Source organism: Mixophyes fleayi, chromosome 4 (assembly GCF_038048845.1).
Source record: "Mixophyes fleayi isolate aMixFle1 chromosome 4, aMixFle1.hap1, whole genome shotgun sequence".
Taxonomy (NCBI): domain Eukaryota; kingdom Metazoa; phylum Chordata; class Amphibia; order Anura; family Limnodynastidae; genus Mixophyes; species Mixophyes fleayi.
The window spans coordinates 88,969,131-88,993,114 of record NC_134405.1 but is presented as its reverse complement, the minus strand read 5'-3'; the positions used below and the strand labels follow the sequence as shown (position 1 = coordinate 88,993,114).

The 23,984-nt window shown below is 39.4% G+C and overlaps 1 protein-coding gene across 2 annotated transcripts in view; it reads right to left on the bottom strand.

Moving 5' to 3' along the window:
• The window catches only part of RGMA (repulsive guidance molecule BMP co-receptor a), a 38,176-nt gene that overhangs the window by 4,004 nt on the left and 10,188 nt on the right, over window positions 1–23,984 (bottom strand). Inside the window, exons 2-3 of one of the 2 annotated variants that reach the window (XM_075207710.1) lie at window positions 15,418–15,533; window positions 3,912–4,429 (exon numbers count right to left, since the gene is read on the bottom strand). In XM_075207710.1, coding sequence (XP_075063811.1) covers window positions 3,912–4,429; window positions 15,418–15,533 — 634 coding nt within the window. The remainder of the gene's footprint in view (window positions 1–3,911; window positions 4,430–15,417; window positions 15,534–23,984) is intronic. The other variant, XM_075207711.1, reaches the window with a different exon arrangement.

Below are 23,984 nucleotides of genomic sequence, written 5' to 3'. Positions count from 1 at the left end.
CAACTCAGGAGCCAGCTTCTGGTGAGATGTATCGATTGAAAGCAATCGAAAGGAGTTGAAAAAATAGGCGCCAATATTTAGATTTTAGGTGCACTGGGTACCTGGCTCTTGGGAGTTGTCCAGCAAAAGATTAATGCACCCGTGCAGAGTTACTTAAAGCAGGCAGAGTTTGTGAGACATTGGAACAGACATTAGGCCCACGGATCCATATGATAGCAGAACAAGGCTCTCTAAATCATGTTTCATAGTTTATCACACACACCTATACATTAATCAGACAAAACACAATAACACTTTTGGAAATAATGGCGTCAAGCAGCAAAGCTTCACGCCGGTGCGATAAAATGCTGTAGCAGTAAAAACAAAATCTATGCATCTACTTGCATTCATTAAGGTGTCATTCAATCAATATGTCTGTTATTGTTCTTGTTCTCCAGCTGTGCAGGAGTTTGAAAGAAAAGTATGATAAAATCTCCCCCACGGTGCTGTGCAAATGAATAGGAATACAAGAGCATGTCCTGTTTTGCAGAGTTTCTCAGAATGGTTCAAAATGCTGAAATAAAAAGTCCCAGCAAAGGTTGCTAAACACAGATACAAATAGAGTGCTGATTTATACCAATCTCCATTTTCATACATGCAACCACACGCTTCCACCCATCAGGACAAATATGTGCTTCTCGGTAAGGTCTAACTAGTTTCACAGGATCCTGAGTAATCCAGACAAGATTCTAAACGTATCTGCACCCTTTGAGAATTGAAAAGGGATTAATAATTAACATTCATATTTTAGTTAACAATTAAACTTAGATTTTTTCCCCCATCAATAATAATACACACTGTGTTTGCTGCTATTTTCTCATAGCCATCTTAAGTAGCTAGTAATATTTTATTAATGGTCTTCTACATAAAATGAGCTGTTTGGTCTGGCTTTAGTTTTGAAAAAAAGCATCATAGCTGACCTATTGTCTGTTGGTAAAGGCATTCTGAACATATAATGTAATGCCAAAATTCTGTGGTCCTCAGCAATCATCACTGACCATGAATCATTATCAACATTTATATAGCACTAGCATATTTCAACAGGGCCGTCTTTCCCATTGGGCACAATGGGCAGGTGCAGGGGGGCCCGTCGGAGGCAGCAAAAAAAAAAAAAAGTGCTACATATATGTAAGGATACATATTGGTCCGGCCAGTTTGCAAGGGTAAAATGTGCTCTGTAGGGCCAAGTTATCCAGTCACATAGCAATAGTGGTCTGGGGTCAGAGGGTTGTTTGAACATAGAATGAACACATGTAAGTTGTTTTGTGAACTATGTAGAGGGATGGTAATCAGTTAGAGAGATTAAGGTAGTTTGAGAATTTACTAAGCTTCCCTGAAATGGTAAGTTTTCAGGGAACGTTTGAAGGCCACAGGAAAATTTTGTTGTGCGAGGGAGTGCATGGATGCACTCCCGCCCCCCCCCCCCCCCAAAAAAATAATAATTTGGGATCATGTGAGGAGTGTGGATAGTTACATAAAGGTCCATAAAGTTCATGCTATTTTGGAGAGGGATGGATCTTAATTTTACACATTGAAATACTGACTCTAAATATCACTGATCTCACTAACGGCTTTATTTCATCTACATCCAAAGTCTCTAAAGCTATGTATAAGTTGTTGATTACCATGTACGAATATGAATGGAAATACACAGGAGAGACGCACCAAAACCAAGTGCCAGCGAAAGCACTGTGGGCACCTTAGGTGCCTCCTGCATATTTGGCATCCCCCCCCCCGCACCCCTCTGAGGTGGCACCTCTACCCCCTGCTGCTTCTTATCAGAGGCGATAGGAGGGGGCGGGACCACATCTCCTACTCTCTTTAGCCTGGGAGAGTGGCACTGGGCACAGGCATTATAGCCGAGCTCCAAACTCCCAGCTCATCACCGAGATTGAGGAGTAGCAGTCGACAGTTCACAGATAAGAAACTGCTAGCTGCTGCTCCTCCATGTCGGCAGCTGGCACTCCATGTGGGAATACTACGGGAACATTAAATATTGGATGCCTGACATTATGTCACTCATTCAGTGTTTTAGGCCTCCACCTAACAATGTGTGACCTTGGTGTTCACCTACTGGGGGGGGGAGGGGGGGGGTGCAGAGGACAAACATCCCTTCAGGTATAAGCAAGGGGAAAGGGATAGGATATAATCATCATCATCATCATTTATTTATATAGCGCCAACATATTCCACTCCACTCAATACTAGATTATAATTTTGGGCGGATTTTGAGTAAACACTGCTCCATTAGACTACAGGTGGATAAGTAGTATTAATGGAAATTTACATATTATTGACATATATTATATAGGACTGCGCCCAAAAGGAATCAATACATAGTATTTATATATTTCAGCTAAAAAAATGAAAATCCTATACTAAGAAAACCATCATATGCAAATTAATTTTTGTGAGCATTTTCATTAGACTACCCATGTCTAGAGCAGGACTCATTTTTGTTGGCTCCTATATAACTGTACTGATGGAAAAAAAAAATATATATTCCTAACACGCATACCACTGTTTATAGAAGCTTCATGCAATACTGGTCATCGCCACACACACAGTGCAGGCCCTACAGAACATGATGTGAATTAAACAAGCAATAAATGTCATTTGTTTTTCATATTCGACTGTTGACTTAAAAGAAAAAACAAAACAAACACAAGCCCATTCTTAAAAAATATATTTAGGGAAATGCCACTTGTCTATGTGATACCTAATCTTATCCACCTCAAGGAAAACTATTGCACAACTTATTAGTAACAAATGTTCAGTGCTCAGACCAAAGGTATCAAAAACAACCAATTGATTCTCCAGCCTGAAACTGGTTGGGAACGTTAAAAAGTCAGGTGGAAAAGAGCAGGAACCTATCTAGAGAGAGCTATAGAAGAACAGGTGCAGCAACATCATTGAATGGTTTCTGCTCTCCTATTTCCCAGCTCTCTGGTCAGCAATATTTCGGCCTTCCATATGTACCCCCCATACTTGTTCAATTTGACATTACGGAAACCCTAACCATACATAGTTGTGTAAAATAAGCAAACACATTTTCCCAGGAATTAAATCTTGAAACAGAACCATAAACTCAATACGGAGAACATTTTAAAGCTGTAATTACATTAACAACTATATATGTAAGCATTAAATAAATGTGAAGGGCCAAGCAACCCTTAAAGTAGATTTTTTTTTTGTTTGTTTCTAAATCCAAATTATATTGTATTTAATTTACTAAAGATTTATAATTCTCAGGAGCATGGGGACAGTTGAAACTTAATACTGTGTTCTCGTATAACACAAATAAAAAACACAAAGACCAAGATTTACTAAGCTGCGGGTTTGAAAAAGTGGGGATGTTGCCTATAGCAACCAATCAGATTCTAGCTGTCATTTTGTAGAAAGTACTAAATCAATGAAAGCTAGAATCTGATTGTTTGCTATAGGCAACAGCCTCACTTTTTCAAACCTGCAGCTTAGTAAATCTAGCCCTAATTGTGCAATCCTGCAGTTAGTGCTTCTCCATATACACCTGTCATAAGGTGGTGTGATAATGCTAATACATCACCTAATACAACTTTTTCAGTAGCAAAAGCCAAGATTTCTTAAAGGGAAATACATATGTTTGTAGGCATCCTCCCGCTTCAATGGGCACAGGTTATACTTTTATATTTCTGGATAATACCTTCAACATAATTCATATTCACCAGAGCTTGAAGGTTCAATGAATGTTTGCATTTGAACTATGTGAAAATTCCCACACAGAAACATGTATTGCGTTTGCTGTAAGAGCCTGTTAAACTTTGATGGAAAGGTTTTCTTTGCACTTTTAGCATAGTCTATTGATTATATTACCAATTTTACCCATTTTTTACCTTGCTTGTAGCAGTTGCAGTTGATCCTGAATGTACCGGAGTGTTGGTGACTTGCACATTCAAGTAATTATTGTCTATGAGAGGCCAAGCGCCTTGTATTTTGCAGGTCTGGAAAGTGTCCATAAACGTCCTAAGATGGGGGTCCCCAAAGAGACCACAATGGGTGTAGTTAGGGGTTGCAGAGTGTCGGTGGAAATTCTTTTCGTAATGACAAATCTCAGGGCTGTCAGATCTCTCCTGGCTGTCCCATGGAGGCGGGGTGCGTACACGCGGCTGTGAGGTGGGGCCATCTTTGGAGCAGTTGTGCTGACTCATCAGGTCATCGATGCCATGGACAGCCGAATGGTAAGCCAAGTCTCCTCTACAAAAACGGGCAGTGCGGCGTGTGCAATGAGCGTAGGTCCGAAGTGCTGTGCAAAACTCCACCGAGTCCTCTAACCCCGTGTGGTGATGGGAGTTTGATGTCGTCGACCAGAATTCGGAATTACACTTCAGAATTCTACACGATGAGCTGACTGCTGGGAAACAAAACATAGTCAGCAAGACGCTACATAACACAACACTTATATGACATTGGTCAGCAACCATCACAAAAGCAGACACATTGTTGGTTATCAATTCCACATGTTTTTCTAGATTAAAAACCTATAGCTCACAAAACAAATAAAGTTGTTATCTAATATCAAGAAAAAGATCAGACAGGATATGCTGCCCACTCAACAGATAAGTCTATTTTAGGCCAAATTTCTGCATTCTAATATTACCAGTAAAGCACTCAAACTACACATTCCAATTGTTATTTTCAATAACATTCATTAGGGGAAAAATAAATAGTTGTCATGATTCAGAATTACTATTTTATTATGAACAGTACAGTACTTTTCTGGAAATGAAAGTATACCCAAGCTTCTACACACAATTGGAGGTAGCCATTTTTTGTACTGTTCATTAGAATGTAGCCCGTCAGTTAACTAGGAACAGATAGGCAGATATTGTGCATGTATTCTCTGGAAGAGAAACGCCATCATGGCAGCACACCTGCTCCAAAGATGGCCCAAAAATACATTGCTATCAATTGTAAATTTACATTCGCAAGTGTCCAGTCTCCAAAGCCGCTATTATCAGAGACACGCGTGATGTCACTGCGTTCTAAAAAAAAACCCAGCAAAATGTCTGCTGCCCATAGGCAACAACATGAACGTTTAATATTTCCAAACATTTTCAACAATTTTCGCTACATTACTCCCAAGTAAATGCCAAGCTGTATAGTAAAATACAGATAATGACATTTTCATTACTATTGTACTAATACAGAAGTATAATAAAATTATACATCCAGCAATAGTTGGCAGCTACAGTGAAGGAAAGACTTGGGGTTTATTAGAATAAAACAAAGTACAAGTGAAGCATGTTAAGTGTGCTGCTATCAGCTAGAATCAGTACCAGGCAGTAAAACACAGCACAAGCTGGAAGTGCTTTGCTAATCCTGACACCAACCCCCCACACCCACACAGCAACCAGAATTTATTTGATGTTTATGAGATACAGATGTTTATGAGATACATACTTGTGAAAAAAAGGAGGAGGAGGGGTAGAGGAGATGTGGCTCTATGAGTTATTGTGATATATTACTGAATGCTTAGCCTGGGAAACAGCTAAAAGCCCAATACCAATTGAAGAAACACATTGTAAGAGATCTCCATGTCTATACACACATATATACATAAATACTTTTTTACTGTTTTATGCAGCACTGTACATAATAGGCCTTTCCCTGCACAGTTGAGCTTGCAATCTAATTTTGGTACTTTGGGCACTGGAAGCAGAGACTTGTGCAAGGTCATACACTGCAGACTTTGGCATTGGAAGACCACACAGTGTATTTCCTTCTACCTATCTTAGCTTCAATTAACACTGAAAGAAACATGTTTTGTGCATGCAAGCAGATTACTGGATACTTCTAGACACAACAGTCTGGGGGCATACCTGGTGTAAGTTATTTGTAATACAGGGTTTAAATTCTACAACAATAACTGCTTGAGATTGGGTATTTACTAACAAAATGCAAAAGTAGAAAGCCTATAGCAGCCAATCAGACATTTGCATTACACCAACCAATTGCAGCTTGCCTGCTAATAGTTAAAGAGAGCCTGCAGGCCAGGCTGTTGTCTCTTCGATTTTTAAAAAAAACAAAACATATTGCTTAATGCACAGTGTATTACCTTGTGTTAGGGCTGAGCTATGAAATACAACCCCGGGCGATGCAGGACAGCTGTGTTCCCAGGTGAGGTTGTTAGAGTCTCATTTCCTCCCACCTCCCTCCCCAAACATCCACAGTATTTAAGAGCACATATTGGCTGCAGGCATCAAAAGCATACGTCTGAATGCAGTAGTGACATGTGAGTGTCTTGCAGCTAGTGAATGAGTGACTATGTCTATGCCAAGAAAAGTGAACAAAAAAAATATATAAGTTACATTATATATTCTGCCACTGATTAAAGTAACTAGCTGTGTCCCTTGTTGTTGAACTACAAGTCTCAATTTACTCTTACAGCCTGCCTCTTGTTATCCAGTTATTTACTAAGCTTTCACAAGCTGTACTCCTATACCAGGCCTGAACAACCTGTGGTTCTCCAGGTGTTGTGAAACTACAAGTACCAGCATACCCTATCAGCTATCATCTAGCAAAGTATGCTGGGGCTTGTAGTTTCACAACACCTGCAAATTCACGGGTTGTCCAGGTCTGTCCTAGATTATAGTTTACTGCATTATTATTTTTAGTATCCCTTCACTTCTCTACAAAAAGCAGAGTGTACAGTTTTCCTATAAACCTGAAGCTGTAGAAATTGTGTCTGGGGTCTAAAGTCACAAATTTGATGATCAGGAGGCAATAATAGTGCTTATTTTAGGACTCAATTAGTAAATCGGATAACAAAACCACTGCATAAACTATTTTAACAGAGATCTACGCAACACTGCTAGACATGCTTGACAAAAACCTCAACTATAACCCAGAATTCTATTGCACTCTGAATAGGGGAATCTTAAATCATTTACAGAATACTTATTTTAATTTGTCTATGCCTGTGACTGTCCAGCAAAATGAGACAGATTTATAGATAAAATGATATTCCTTGATCCCAAAAGCTTAATAAAATTTCAAGAGGATAGCAGTGGCTTCCTAGATACATCGAAAATAAAGGCCATAGAACTCCATCTATACAATATTTCAGTCCTTGAAAGTTCTGGATAATAAAATTGTCCAAGATTATCCTCTTCATTCAGATTACGTACTATGCAACACAGAAACTTGCAAGTAATTTGAGCATTCTACATCAAGCCGTAAAGATACATGGTCTTTATCTGGACTGTTTTCTGTGTTAAATCCATAAGACATACTATATCAAATCTTGTGTTTGCATCTCAGTCACAAAAAAGGAGTTCAATGTGGAAAGAAACAGTATTCGCTAAAATTAGGTCAAGTTTTACCTTAGAATAAATGAACACAAAGAGGAGAGCTCATAAAGCTAGCTAGCCACCATATAGGAGATGCAGAGTTCAGTGTGTGAGACATTCACTCAATGGCACAGTTGTTTAAAACCTGGAGAGATCACAAAACCTTTCTGTGTGACTCATGCCTGGCAGGAGACGTTGGTATTGTTGGCATCCATACCCTTAGAACTTTATTTACTTGGTTTTGACACAGAGGGGGGAAAAGAAAGACAACGACAAAGTGCCAACATATCTTGGCTTGTGGCTGCCACATCTTTCAACAGAGAGACCAGAAGATTGAAAAATTAGCTGATTGAAATGAACACTAAAAAGACTTATTCAAGTTTCTCCAATTCCCTTCACCCAGTAAAAGGGACAAGAGTGCAGCTACGCTTAATGGCTCCCAAATTTGCATTTCCTATCAAACTAATTGGTTTTATACATCATTCGTCACTTGTGGCTTTCTCCAATTTTTTTTGTGTGGCATAAATATCAATATTTAAAACCATGTGCTAAATATACACACACATTTCTGGGAAAAAAAATATTTTGACAAAATATTGTCAAATGTACTCCCTTTAGTTTCCCCATCACATAAATACAGTGGAATCAGGCATTTTGTGCGCTGAACCAATAGTCAACCTATAAATATATTCACAAGTAACATTATTAAGGCACTCTTCAACATGCCTCAGTGATGTTCTTAATGAGGGGATAGGATGTGTTCTCATGAAAATTGGTTCAGTACACAATGCACCATGTAGTGCACCTAGCCCAGTGTTGGCTAACCTGTGACACTACACGTGTTGTGAAACTACAAGTCCCAGCATACCCTTCCAGCAATAAGCTGCTATATATTGGCAAAGCATGCTGGGACTTGTAGTTTTGCAACACCTGGAGTGTCACAGGTTAGCCAACATTGACCTAGCCTCTACTGATATACAGAGGCTAAAACTGTGAAAATAAAATGAGACAGAAGCTTATTTTCAAACTACTCTCCCATTTATTGCTTATGATCAGGGCCGGATTAACCGCAGGGCTTTATCGGCTATAGCCCAGGGGCCTCGTGCGGCTGGGGGGCCTGTAAGAAAGGCCTACCGGTAGCGTGTAATATATATATATGTGGGCAGCACAGTGGCCTACTGGTTAGCACTTCTCCCTCACAGCACTGGGGTCATGAGTTTGATTCCCGACCATGGCCTTATCTGTGTGGAGTTTGTATGTTCTCCCTGTGTTTGCGTGGGTTTCCTCCGGGTGCTCCGGTTTCCTCCCACACTCCAAAAACATACTGGTAGGTCAATTGGCTGCTATCAAAATTCACCCTAGTCTCCCTCTCTGTCTGTCTGTGTGTGAGTGTGTGTCTATATTAGGGAATTTAGACTGTAAGCTCCAATGGGGCAGGGACTGATGTGAATGAGTTCTCTGTACAGTGCTGCGGAATTAGTGGTGCTATATAAATAAATGATTATATATATAATAAAAAAATTTTTTTTTATTCTGCCGGCAGTATATTCAAATAAACATGTGAAGCGACATATGCCCAATCTGATATTACTAGGGGCCCCCAGTAATAACGGATTGGGCATACGTCGCCTGACAATTGGGGGTCTCACAGTACCCCTAGCCCAGGGGGCCTACAGTGTCTTAATCTGGCCCTGATTATGATATGAACGTTTCCGGATTGAAGTTTCAGGTTGTAATAACCCAAAAGGACCTGCCAATGACTTTCTTCTGCCGAGTTTCATAAAGAAAGCACCCATTGTAACCGCGTTAATCACAATTATGAGTTTATAAAACACTGTGGCAAGATTCATTACGCTATGGCACAGGTCACTGCAATGTAACTTGCTTTAAAAAGCACATTTTCACATACACAGTACTCAGAACGGAATTCTAGTATAATTGGTTAATTGCAACATTCTGTGAGTAGAACCAAGTGATTGGGGGTAGTTTAATTCATAGATAGATTCACTCTGTTAGCAAAGCATCACATCACCCAGCATTTTCCACCAGAATAAAAAGTTAGTTGATCAGCAATCTTAATTAAATGTTCAAATAATCACATTTGCACTGACAGCTGTAAATACAAGTAATGCTCCCATTTCTTTCACATATAGCCATTATCATTAAGTGCATAGAAGGAATTTAGTTAAAAGGTCACTTCATAAAGTCTTATCTTCGGAAATCAATATGAAAAACATAGGTTTAACTACCTGATGGATGTTAAAGTTTTATTAATTCAAAAATAGAAGACAAAAAAAAAAAGAGGAAGAAAGAAAAAAAAACCCTCCAAACCCCTTCAAGTGACCTCTTTTGAACTGCTAATCAAGCAATCTTGTGGCATAATGGGCTGATTATTATTCTCTTGTTTGCATAACAAAGCAGTCTAATAAAAGTATTTGCCTGTACTCAGAGGGGTGTGAAAGATCAGCTGAGAATAGGAACTGTGGAATGTGGCAGCCTCACTAAAGCTTGGACTCAAGAATAAAGACAATGCAATTTGCCATCAAGAAAAGCCCAATAGGCCAATAAATTACCCCATGTGCAAAGGGATTAGATCAGGTTTCAGTTACACTGAGAAGGGGGTTGGGTGGAGAGAGAAAGAAAGAGAAAAAAACCTCTGCAGTCTTAAAGATACAGGGCTCCTTTCATTCAATGCCTTCACAACAGGAATCTTCTGAGACATATGGCCCAAAGCTAAATTTATACACATGGTAAATGAATGCTGCATGATTAGTTTGCTGCAAACCATTTCCCTTTTGTATTTTTTGTAGTGTCAAACATCTGGAAGAGGACGCCTGTTAACTTCAATTATTTGTTACTTAACTTTTTTTTTTTCCAGAAAACAAACTCTCCCCACTATGGTAAATTGGACAGCAGTATATTCCTCATAAAAGTAAATTTTATGGCAATACAAACAGGGATTGACAACCTGTTACTAGCTGCAGAACTGTATGCGAATTGTCGTTGCAATTTGTATATTACTCCTATATCACCAACACTTGTTAAGAAAGTGTACACATTACCCACCTAAATAAGGACGTTCACAAGCTAAATATATTCTGTTACTGTAGCTGAAATTTCTTTTTTTATTATTTTTTTTGTGTGTGTGTAAAACACCGGTCTGAGTAACCGGAGACTGAGCTTCTGCTAGGCTAACAGCTCTCTTGTCATAAATATCATCTTACCCTATATCCTATCCCAGAATCTCTTGCAAGGGGAAAAGACAAATCAAAACACCAGCTAAGCATTATTCTATCTATTACAGGGTCATCAGCTTGTGGTTTGCACATAAATATAAAAAATAAGCATGGAATACCTAGCTCTGTCTATACAGGGCCGTAACTAGGGCTGTGCGACAGGGGCGACCGCCCAGGGCGCAATTTAGGAATATTTTAGGTTAATTTGGTTAAAATAGAGGGCTAGGGGGGCGGCATTTGTCTTTTTCACCCCAGGCGCTAGAATTCTAAGTTACGGCTCTGTGTCTATATAATTAACACAAACCTCTTTTAGAGTAAGTTCCCAGTGGCCTTAGAGTTCTGTATTTCCGCACATATCTCTGTGTTTACATGCGTTTAACTTGTGTTGCGCTACGTTATTCTGTATACCACTTCCATGTGTCTATGCAGATGAACATTTCCATTCATCTCAAACTAGAGGTCATTGCAATAGCCGTTAAGAAGAATATACATATGCTTTTTCACATGTGTTTGGCTTGAACAAGATAAGAGTTTTGCTACAGATGGAACGCCCTTGTAAACACATTAAAATGTGTACATAAACGCAATACGGCTTCTTATATTTTTACATGCCTTTAATGTATTTCAAAGGTTAGTGCGTATGAATCGTCAAGTGTGACCAGTCGAACACAAAATGGAGCGATTGGAGCCCCATGCACAAGGTATCATATAATGAGTATCCTAGATATTCTGCTAGTCTTTTATTTGCTTGTTCTTCTCACCTTGTAAAAACGGCATGGAGGCCTGAATAATGCTTGTACAAATCTTGCAGGACACACTTATCTACAGATAAGAAAAATGCTTCCCATAGCTGTCACCATATTCCCAATACCTAACAGATAATTAGACAAAATACTTAGGCCACCTAGCCATTTGAATTACATTTGTCACTTTTTACTTTTCTTTTTGTAACACCGACATGCATTTGTTACTAGCTTTTGGGTCACTGTAGACTCCCCTAAATGCATTTACCCACTGTACACAAATCTGGAATGGCGCATAGACATGTACTAAAGAATGCATTAGCCTCAGAAACGTTAGTAAAATCCAAGTATTAAATGCAAGTGGGTACAAGCCCTTAGGAAGGCCAGAGTTACATAAGATTTTCAGGTTCCAGATGAACTTGATGCCACCATGTGCAATTGTAATTAGTCCCATACCACTTTTTTTGGTCTTATGTTGCAGACTCCTGACATTGTCAAAAGAAAGTTGACCGTTACAGGAAGGTGCAGCATGTGTAGCCATATCCCAGGGGTACAGTTTCATAAAGTAAATAAAATTAGAGCTGATCTATGATTTTTATTTGTAGTCACAAAGCAAAAAAAAAAGTTCTGATTTGCGCTACACACTACAGATAACACCGGAAAGAAGAGTCGTTCTATAAAACACATAAAGGGCTCATTCACACCTATCTATTTTTTTCTGTGCCTGTCACGCATTTATAGAAGCATGAAACGCGCATTAAAATAGGTCAAATGGGAGTAAATGGTGCTGTTCCCACCACTGCTCTGTGATTTTAATGCCACATTTCAAGTTTTAGAGCATGACACAACCTATTTCTCATGTATAAACATTCGTAAAACCAGAAAGCGCATGTAAAATGCACTATTAAAATGTGCAATAACTTGCACCCTTTTCTCAGCACATGGGAATAAACTCTTATACTTACACTACAACTCAGAGGAGCAAAATTTTCTACATTGTATACATTAACAGCTAAGCATTAGCTGGGTGCAGGAACACTATACATTAAAATATGCCCTCTATGATGTAACCCCAGCAAATACCTCGGTATAATGCGCTAACCTATATGTACAGCTGAGGGCAACAGAGCAATTACAATTCACTCCAATAATTGGTGGTTAATAGGACCAATTATTTGACCAGGTGTATACACAGCCTTCTGAGTGAAAACAGGAAACAAATCTACTTTGGGTTCTGTGTGCAGTGTACACAGGTGCTGGAAACCATGAAAAGTACACAGAGTAACCCACCAGCAATTAGCCATCTCACTAAGCAGTTTACTGAAAGGGTCTGCAGCACCCTGGCCACAATACATTCCTTATCTCCCTCTTAACCAAACTCTTGGGAACTGAGTTCATACTGTGATAGTTAAAATAGAACTATATATTTTTTTTTGTTTAATACACCGCAATGTGTCTTAAATTATAGCTCAAAATACCCAATCTGCCCGTCATCAACAAATCTGCTTTATATGAAGGAAGTGTGCAAATGGTCTGGCAAGCTGTAAGTATTCTGTGTGACCTCTAAAGCAATATCTGCATTAGTAGTTCTGACAGATAACCAAGATCTGATTGATCTGTCCTTGCAATGTAAATTTACTTAACACCCTAATCTACCACTCGGATACCTAGCCTAGCAGTGATTTGGAAACATATTCTTGGGTGTTGGAAGGTCATATTATACCTTTCCTATTGCACAGACATGAGAGAAACAATCCCCCCCCCCCCTTTCCCCACAGGATTAACAGAGTAATGGAATATAAAAGCAGTAATGGAAATTTAGAAGTGTAAACAGTCATCTTATAAAAGAAACACACTGCCCACAAAGCATCAGGTGCTAATAAAATTTTATTGCTATGCTACTACAAGATATAAAAATTAAGTCTTTCTTCAAACTTTATTACATGAGGATTTAATAACCTGATAATCTGACAGTGTGAATTCTCTTATATTTTTCATACATGTGCCGGTCTGCATTCATGATGTGCCCATAAATAATCTGCTATAATCGTATAATCAGCTGTACAACATATATTACAGTATGAAAAAATATAGATCAATCACCAGTTACAAACATTGATCTTATTCATGTAAATATTTTAAAAGTACAACCTGGTATTTTGTTAAAACAAAATTAGCAAACTAATGTATACTACAATGTGTGTGTAAATAAATAATATATATATATATATATTATATTTTAGATGTCTTTTGGGGTTCATGACCTATAAAGAAAAATATTTTCACATCTGTGGATATGAGACCCAGTCATGTTAAGCATCTGAGAAGGTGCTGCTTTAACCATTTGGACCCCCCACTCTCAATCTGCAGTTTTAATAGAAGTTGTGAAAACATATTCCCTTCTGTGACAACATGAAGTGGGTTTATCAACCTATCTAAAGACTATTCATAATCAAGATCTTCATCTAGAACAAACTACACAGTCTAGCCTGGAGTTGTGCACCTAAGATTAAAAAGCACTTAAAATCAACTACTATATCATCTTCAACTTCATGGCTATAGGGGTCAAAGACTCATTGCAAGCCAACCTGCACTAACAGTAAAGGTTAATGAGCAGTTAAAAAAAGTGATAATATCGTATAATTTTTTTACAAAACAGTATTCTGTCTTAAGCGACTATTCTAGATGAGCTTTATAGAAATTAGTGGGATTAATCTTTTACCCAAAGCAAAGCTTGAATATGATGAGGAAAATCCACTTTAAGCAGTATGTGTTGACAGTAATTAGGAGGGTAATCACTATTATACTGCACCTATTCTTCTCAAAATAGTTTGTTAGATGACAAAGGTTTTTGTAGTTCAAGCTTTTGGTAAAAAGAAACATATAAGAATAATTTAGCAATCAAAAGGCCAAAATAAATTCTGGTTAAAAAAATAATAAAAAAATGTTATTTCTTGAAATATATTTGGAGATTCACAACTTGGTAAATCTTGGCATTTATGACACCCAAAATTCCAGATATGAATAAATCCAGATCAGTTTGTGATTAGCAATGCATTCTAGCAATGGCATTGGTTTAAAGGACTTTAAACGAATACCACAGCAGGGGTTCAGGAGCGGATAATCTGTTTCATTATAAAGTGGATTTGTATTTAGTAAATACGTTCGATGAAGAATAATTTTTATTTCCCGAGCTAGGAGGATTGCACAAGAAAAAAAAGTCTTAAAGTAAATAAATAAAAGGTCAGGTTTCTGCAACAGTTTCCATATATTAGAATGACAAGTTGATTCGTTTTATAGCTCATTCTTACAGGTAAAACAAACATCTGACAAACACTGGCAGTTGTTGTGCAGTACTTGGATATAGTATGCAAAGATAACGATAAAAAAAAACAAAACATTATTTCGGGATTTAACAGCAATACATTTCCAGGTGAATAAAAACCTTAAGCCTGCAGAAACTCGAGATCTTTGCAAGGAACAAAACCCCCAGTGTGGAGTCTGCCCTCCTCCCCCAACAAAAACAAGGCTGGCAGGAATTTGCAGGCAAGGATCAAGCCAGCAAAACACTAAGATTTATTGGAAACAGATGCCTATTCCTGGTCTCATTCTATAGGTCCCGCGGCCGTACCTTCAAAAGCCATAAATAGGGAGACACTGCAAATAATGCCTTAAAAGCAGAGTACATTCCCGGGAATATAGCAACATTGTTATGGGTGCTAAGACTAGGATGGAAATACATGCACCCAAACTTTTATGCTAAGGCTAACTATAATAAAGATCCCTATAGACAGCACATTAATTGTGTACACAGTGCAATAATAGCATATATTATTATAATGTTCTGCACATTTAATAAACTAAACCAGCAATGTTTCCGGCACATGTTGTATGTTTGGGTAAAATATTCATTTTAATTAATGGTTAGGAATAAAACAGTATTACAAGCATCATACACAGTGATCAGAACATGCCACACACATGTGGTTAGTGACTATACAGGGCCCCTCTGTTGAAGAGGGGATCGATCTGATACTAAGAAGATAAAAAGAGATGAAGGGATTTCCTTACCTGTGTGGAATGTGCACAAGAAGACGGTGAGGATTTTGAAGAGTCCCAGGGCTTTGGGTCCTGCCCCTCTCCCCATGCCCATCCATCCAGCTCGGGCTTTAACCACAACCCTCGCCCTGGACCAGCAGTCGAAAAAGAAGAGAGAGAATAGATCACACTCCGGCAGACACCAAGTTGTGCAAAGCGCTGCAGCCAGTAACACTGCAATGAGGGATTACACACTCTTCCCCCCCACCCCATCTACACAACAGCAAAGCTATCAATCACCTCCAGTCCTTTCCAATGTCTACACAGCTCCCCCTTCCTTCCCAGCCCCCATGAATGATCTCAAAGTGTTCCACCCCCAGCAGCCCGTCCTCCTGCTCCACAGGCCCAGCTAGCAGGAGGAGCCGGGCAGGAGACATTACTCCTCCTCACACATCCAGCAACTGAGAAAACACACAGCCTAATAAGTAAAGCCCTGAAGGGAAAATAAACACACACTGTACCTATCCACGGACGTTTGTCACCAGATGTCACACTTGTGTGAAGGAAAAAGTGTAACCTTTTATGTGACAACAGAATATAGGCTTCGATGCCTTTACCTATATTAAACTCTTCTTTAGTTATTCATGAATAAAATCACTATGAAATTAAAAGTTTATTTTCTGATGTGCAAAACTTCCCCCCCTTTCCCCAAAACAAAAAAAAGTACATGTCCTACTTCACTTTGTTACATGAGAAAGTCATTCCCTTTTTCCATTTGCAACGTGTTATTTTTCTAAGTGGCAGCCAAATGATGTCATATGCCTGCTTTATCCATTAATATCCTGTATATCTCACACTCGTGTATCTGGAGCTTGGAAAGATAGCACATGGAGAGGGGAACGGCACATTGTGTTTGAATAAGCTCCAAATGATTATTATCAGATGTTTGAGACACACACACAATGAAGGCAGAAGGAGAAGTCGCACTGAGGCACCTCACAACTTTTTTTTTTTACCATAACAAATTGCATATTTTTTCAGATCCATTTATTACACTTTTTGTAAAAAAATATTATTTTTAATACATTTGCCTATTTTTTCGACCCCACCCCACCCCTTTTAAAAATCCTTTTAAAAATCCTTTTTAATTCATAAAACCGGACCAAAGATGGATGGAAAAAACTGCAATAACACAGTTTGTGTACATTGTTATTGCTTTTCCCATGTAAGAGGAAAAAAAAGGGATGAAAGACACAGGAAATACACGTCCATGTGCACAGGCCCTTATAGCGATTCAGCCATTCAAAATGGTGAGAGTTATAACCATACACAGTTCCCTAACATTGCATCCCAAAACTCTGCATACTAGTGAACACGGCATCACAGGGCTCCACAGCACAATTTGGGCAGGGCCTGGAGATGCTTCTCCATATTATTATTATTATTATTATTATTATAAATTTTTATTTATAGGGCGCTACGGACACCTAGTGGCGCCCTATAAATAAAAATTTATAATAATAGGGACAAACGAAATTACAATACGAGGTGAGACAGCACAGTACAGTAAACAATAAGCACAGTAACTCAGTGAGCTCAAAGCACAGCTAGGGGGGAGGGGAGAGGGGAAGATCCTCCTAAAACAGAGTCCAAGGGGGAGGACCCGGGTGACAGGGAGACCCTCAGAGGGGGGAGGAGGGAGCAAGGGGGAACAAGGGGAAGAGGGTCCTCAAGGAGGAGGGCGAGGTAGCTGGAGAGCAGAGTTAAAAGTGGTGAAGACAGGAGGAGAGAAGACCCTGCTCAAAGGAGCGTACAATCTAAGGGGTGGGGTAGACAGACAGAGAGACACGGGGGAGAGAGGGAGGAATGGAGGATGGAGGAATGGAGGATAAGGGAAGGGGAAAGAGGCAGAAGAAAAGGTAGGAAGTTAAGTGGGAGACTGGAAGGCTTTAAGAAAAAGGTGGATTTTTAAAGTCCGTTTGAAACTGGACAGATTAGGGGAGGTTCTGATGGAGGAAGGGAGCTTGTTCCAGTGGAGGGGGGCAGCGCGGGCGAAGTCTTGGATACGCGCATGGGAGGAGGTGATCAGGGGGGAAGAGAGTCGACGGTCATTGGCAGAACGGAGAGGGCGGGATGGAGCATGAATAGATAGGAGTGTGGAGATGTAGGGTGCAGTGGCATTGGCGAGGGCCTTGTATGTAAGAGTGAGGAGCTTGAACAGGATTCTGTAGGGGAATGGGAGCCAGTGAAGGGATAGGTAGAGGGGGGAGACGGAAGAGGAGCGGCGAGAAAGGAAGATAAGCCTAGCGGTTGCGTTAAGTACAGATCGAAGGGGAGCGAGATGAGAGAGGGGGAGGCCAGTAAGGAGGAGGTTGCAGTAGTCCAAGCGGGAGATGATCAGAGAGTGAATAAGACATTTGGTGGCATCTTGGGAGAGGAAGGGCCGGATGCGAGCGATGTTCCGCAGCTGGAAGCGGCAGGATTTAGCAAGAGAGAGAATGTGGGGACCAAAGGAGAGAGAGGAGTCGAGGATGATACTACAGAGGACCCTCCTCTTCTATGGCCCCCTCACAGTCAGATCCTGTAGTGGCTGCACTAAAAGTGGACATTCCACCAGTGCTATTGAATTTGTCAAGTAGACAATATCGAGGAATGGCTGGGTTTCCAAAAGAATCCCAACCACAGGGGCGCACGCACGGGGGGTTTCTGGTTCTCCAGAAACCCCTCCGCGAAGAACATAGCGGCACTGTACTATACAGCAGCCGCGGCGCTGTCAAAGAAGCGTTCGCACCAGTGCTGTATTGTAGTAATACAGCACCGCCACGGACGCTTCTTTGACAGCGCCGCGGCTGCTGTTCAGTGCAGTGTCGCCGAAATGGAGCGGCTGCGCATGCACGGCCGCATGCGCAGCAGCTCTCTCTATATGATTTTGTTTGGGGATGGGGACTTAAAAATCCTGCGTGCGCCCCTTATCCACTAAGCGCTAAGACCTTAATGGCACAAAGAAATAGAAATGCTATACAATGCTTTCAATAATAATCTGTCCTCATAGCATCATATCCTATATGTAAACAGACATATTTGCTTTTTAAGAACTGTCAAATATAAGGAACACGTTGTGCAAGTTTCATAAGCGAGATGTTTGAGCTTGTGGACAATGGCTGTGTCACATATATCCTTTTAACTCTTTGTGCACTACTGCAAGTATTCTAGATTAGCACAGGGCACTCTTTTAACAATCCACTTTTTTTTTCTAATGGTGGAGAAAAAAAACCAGAGAGACAAATGGTTTAATAAAATGGAAATGTCACTTAAGCTGGTCACAAATACAGCAATATTGGATACTTTACCCAACAATGATGTGTTTAAAAAAAAACCTGAGATCATTTCTGGTCATGTCTGAAAACATGGCAGATGACTGCTGATTGTCTATGTTTGGTCATCTGCCGACTGCGCTAATAGGGTTCCATAAGCTTTGAATGGCCAAATCTGTCCCATGTTTGTGATTGCCTATATCAGTCGAGTATATTCAGTTATATCTTAATTCTAAAGTAATGTAAGAAATTATTTTCTATTTCCACTGATACAAATATTTGAATAAATTAGTTACACTGGCTACTACATCCGAGAGATGTTTTATTTAAAAGTTATTGCTTGGAAATGCCATGTAAACATTCAGAATGTCTCTAGAATAATATTACCACGCTGTGCCATTATTCTGTTGAAGTGTATGGATTAATAACGCATGATTGTTCCTTGACTATGTAGTTAATACCAAGAGGTATATTTACTTAACTGCGGGTTTGAAAAAGTGGAGATGTTGCCTATATCAACCAATCAGATTCTAGTTCTCATTTTGTAAAATGTACTAAATAAATAACTAGAATCTAATTGGTTGCTATAGGCAACACCTCCACTTTTTCAAACTTGCAGTTTAGTAAATAAATGGGAAATAGGGATGTATTTCCCAGTGAGGCTTGTAATATGGAGCAAGTTGTCTGATATCACTGACAATATAATGGAATTTGTGGCCAGCGTTTAAGTAATTTTTGGCTGAAATATGCTGGCTGCAATGCCCTTTAATGCTCTTAAGCTGCCTATACATGAGCAGATTGTATAAGTGGCTCAACAGGCTCTGATCCTGTAGTTTTGTGATTGGCATGAATGTCTGTTTTGTACAGATGTGTATGCTGTCATCAAACAACTGATTTTTTTTCCCTTTGTGGTGTCAGATTTAATGACAGTGAATCTGATGTGCAAATGGAAAAAAATATTCCTGAATAATGAGAATTTTATTTCCAATACCTTCAGGTCTTATAAGCTCCCCACATTCTTGTATACATCACAAATGTTAATAGTAGTTGTAACTTTACAAACAGTACACAGCCATGACAAATATTAGTGGGTTAAAATATCTGTAAATGATCAATTCCTTTAATACAAGAAAGAACTAAATAAGCACGTGACAATGTAAGTCGAGATGTAAGTGCTGCTGTCATCATATTCGTTATCAGTTCAGTTATCTAAACTGTTAGACTAGAGATAGGCTCTTCAGCTGTTGTGCAACTACAAGTCCAGGATACTCTGTCTGTGACTGGCACAACATTCTGGCACTTTCTGTGCACCTATCTTATCCTGATCTAAGGTGCATTCAGCTGCATTAGGCCCCTTACAAACAGACATGAAAATACATGGTTGTACTAGAATAAGCATGTATGGGAAATGGAAACCCCTGGTTCTACTGGCCCCATACCCTCTCGCACTTTTGGTCGGGAGCACTTAACCACCACCTATTGAACATAATCATGGGCAGTACGGAGGCTTAGAGGTTAGCATTTCTGCCTTACAGCACTGGGGTCATGAGTTCAATTCCCGACCATGGCCTTATCTGTGTGGAGTTTGTATGTTCTCCGCGTGTTTGCGTGGGTTTCCTCCGGGTGCTCCGGTTTCCTCCCACACTCCAAAAACATGGTAGGTTAATTGGCTGCTAACAAATTGACCCTAGTCTGTGTGTGTGTATATTAGGGAATTTAGACTGTAAGCCCCAATGGGGCAGGAACTGATGTGAGTGAGTTCTCTGTACAGCGCTGCGGAATTAGTGGCGCTATATAAATAAATGGTAATAATAATAATAATCATATATGGTTATTGATTATGCAGTGTCTATGGTATTAAACTACTACACTGGGTAATCTGCCTTGAAATGCACTGCAAATAGATCTCAAAATAGGGAACATGGTTCCCTATGGAGATAAGGTGGTCTATACACATAAGCTTTAAGAGTCAACGCAAATGGATAAATCAGTATCTTATCTCTATATGGAACAATGTTTTCTATTTTGAGGTGTGCTGTAGCTGCGCTTTGATACGACTGAATGTATTTCAGATTGATCTAATACAGGTGCAAACAACGCACCCGTGTGTACAAGCCCTCAGATTGACTAATTCTTCATGTAACATTCTTCCATAAAGCAGGGAGCTTCTGGGCCCCACTATCTTTTACAGGGCCTCTTGTAACTGTAAGGGTTAATAAGCAGAAGTGTCAAATCAAGGTAAGATGAATAATTTTTACTGGGCTTTTAGCATAAACATTTAGAACCGCATTATACAGAGAGCTGATAAAAGCACGTCCATGGTGAGGAATGATAAGCACCATGTCATCCTGTTCCATTAACAAGTATGTGGGTGATTAATCAGAGGGAGGAAATTTCATCCTACTTCTAGCTGTGTATTCTATTACCAAATCTGTACAATATGTGCAATATTTTATATGACTGACAGATAAGGACAAAGCTAAATGACAGGCATATACATTAAAAGGAAATAAAACATTTAGCTGGAAAATAATATTACAAAAATGTTTGTTGCTGTGTTGGTGAATAAAATAAGAGCATTGCCTTACTTGGGATATGCTTATATGTTGAAAGTTTATTTCAAGTTGCATAAATTGGCCACTGGGGGCACTGTCTTACTTGAGTTTGTGTTTGAAAATGTCACTATCTCAGAAGAACATGTAATAGCAGGCTGAGTCATAAGGTTCACAAAATGGGTGAGGTCTCCATGTGTTTAGAACAATACTTTAAATGAATGAAATATCTTAGATGCAATAAAGATTTAATTATCTTTATTGGACAGCTTACAGTATGCTGCACATACTTACCAACTTTAGAAAATTGGTTTCTGGGAGCCTGCCGGGGAGGTGGGCGTGATGGGCCCCACTTCACTAGGAAGTGGGCACTTCCTAGTGAAGTGGGCAGATCCGGGAGATTGCCACACTCTCCCGGGAGTCCGTGAGACTCTCGCAAAATGCGGGAGTCTCCCGGACATTCCGGGAGAGTTGGCAAGTATGTGCTGCATCATGCCTTTTTTTGCGTCTTCACTTACATAAATATGTCTTGGCAGCAACTTCAATAAAAAGATTAAGGGGTAGATTTATCAAACCTTTTAAAAAGGAAAAGTGGAGATGTTGCCCATAGCAACCAATCATATTCTAACTATCATTTTCTAGAATATACTCGATAAGTGATAGAATCTGGTTGCCATCGGCAACACCTCCACTCCAAGGTTTAGTAAATCTACCCATAGGTTAGTTCATGAAAAATACATGTTGAACAATAGCCACATTTTTGTATGATAGACTGTATAAATGTTAAGATCAGCAATTCTACACTTGAAGCCACACCTCCCCAACTAATACTTGCAATTATAGTAAAGTTGTCAGAGCGCATACAGGGCAAATACAAGTCTTTGTTATTCATATATGTATGTAAGACCTAAATTGCATGAGACTTTATTTTGCACAATGTACTTTTTAAGTGTGAACCACATGCACTACTTGTCTATTTTATCTGTATGTATTCAATCAACAGACCCCACCCACTTGCTCAGACCAATTGGACTGAAAGGAACTGAGCTTGGGATCAGTTAAACAACTATGTTGCCCAAAAATAGGCACATTTGGTTGTAGGTGAGCAGCTTGAAGTGGCATGTGGACAATTTGGTTGAAAAAACTAAACTCATTGCTCACTGATGAATCGAGACATTTAGGTAAACGGGCACGCCAAAAGCAACCAATCAGAGTCTCTCCTTTTGTGTTAGTAGTGTTCAAATAATAAAAGATAAAGTCTAACTGATTTCTTTGGCACAAAATTGGAAGAAATGTCTGGGGTTTTTATCAGTCATGAACAATCTAAGTATTCAAAGCGAAAACTAACATTTCTTTGTCACAAGTTATGTGCAGAACTTTTCTTGTCCTTGATTAATATTCTTTACAGCTATATAACTGCCCATACTGTGAAAAACTAGATTAATCAAATAAGAAGGCAAGTCACGTTCTGTGTAAATTGTAACAAATATCCAGCAAGAAAAATTAGTTTGTATGCACATACCCCTTTACTGCCTATTCTCAATCTCTTGTAAAAACACAGAGTTGAACATAAGCGAGATGAACCACCTGGAAGCTTGACAGTATCTATCTTCTCATAAAACGAAGGTGAGGTTTACAAGGCTTGTAAAAATACATTGCATTCTAGGTGCATTAGCAAGGGGAAAAAATTATCTCAATTTCTGAAGAAAAATAAGCCAGCAATTGCAGAGAGAAGGCTACAAATGACTTTTGATTGCCTAGTTTTACAAGCCTCAGTTTAGCTGCCCGATTTACAAATTACAAAACGTAAGATTTAAACACTCTAGATTAGAGCTCCCACACACTAATACATATAATTTCTGATGTTTGTTTTATTGGTTTCCCTTATGCAATGCAATATTACACAAGGACCTCTCTTTTGAGGGCATTCCAAGAGTTTGTAATAATAAGGATGTAGGGAAGCCTGTAAAATATCTGTTAAATAGAGAGGTGAGAAAAATGTATTATATCTGAAGAAAATGGTGATGTTTGGCTACTTTAGACCAACATTTGCCTGAGAGACACAAAAAGAAGTTAGAATTTCCAGCTATCACTGCTTAAGCATAGATGAATTAATCAATGGCTAACTAACCATATTGAAAGAAGAAGCAAATTGTCCATTTCTAGTAGGTACCTTCTTCTGTATATAATCAGGGTAATCCTAAAAGACCACAATAATGTTTTTCCATAATCTAAAACAACATAAAGAAAATTTCACTATTGGAGGGATATTTACCAACTGTTTACACCTCCCCTCCAAGAGATCCCGGTGGTGAGGTGAAGAGTGAGGGTGGAAGGGGGTGGGGCAATATGTGTGCATGCAGAATTGCACGCTTCTTTCACTTGCGTCTCCTTACGACTGGAGAGGTGAAACTGAGTAGGGAAGGGGCAATCTAATGTAGACAAAGTACAGTTTCACAGAAAGGGCATGTTCACAAAAATACGACTGAGGCAGACCAGCATGGAAGCACGCCTGTATATATAGAGAAATATAGAGAAACACTTGTTAGGAGCAGTATCTTTTGCAACTGCTGGAGTGTAATTGCAAATACACTCTGATGATGAAGACAGTCGCCAGCACTAGCTAGCTGCTTTTGATTGGCTGATTGAGAGTTCACCTCTGAAGTTGATAGGTGTTTTCTTCATTGATCCTGCATATACTATAGGATCTTGTGGGCGATTTTACAAATTTTTT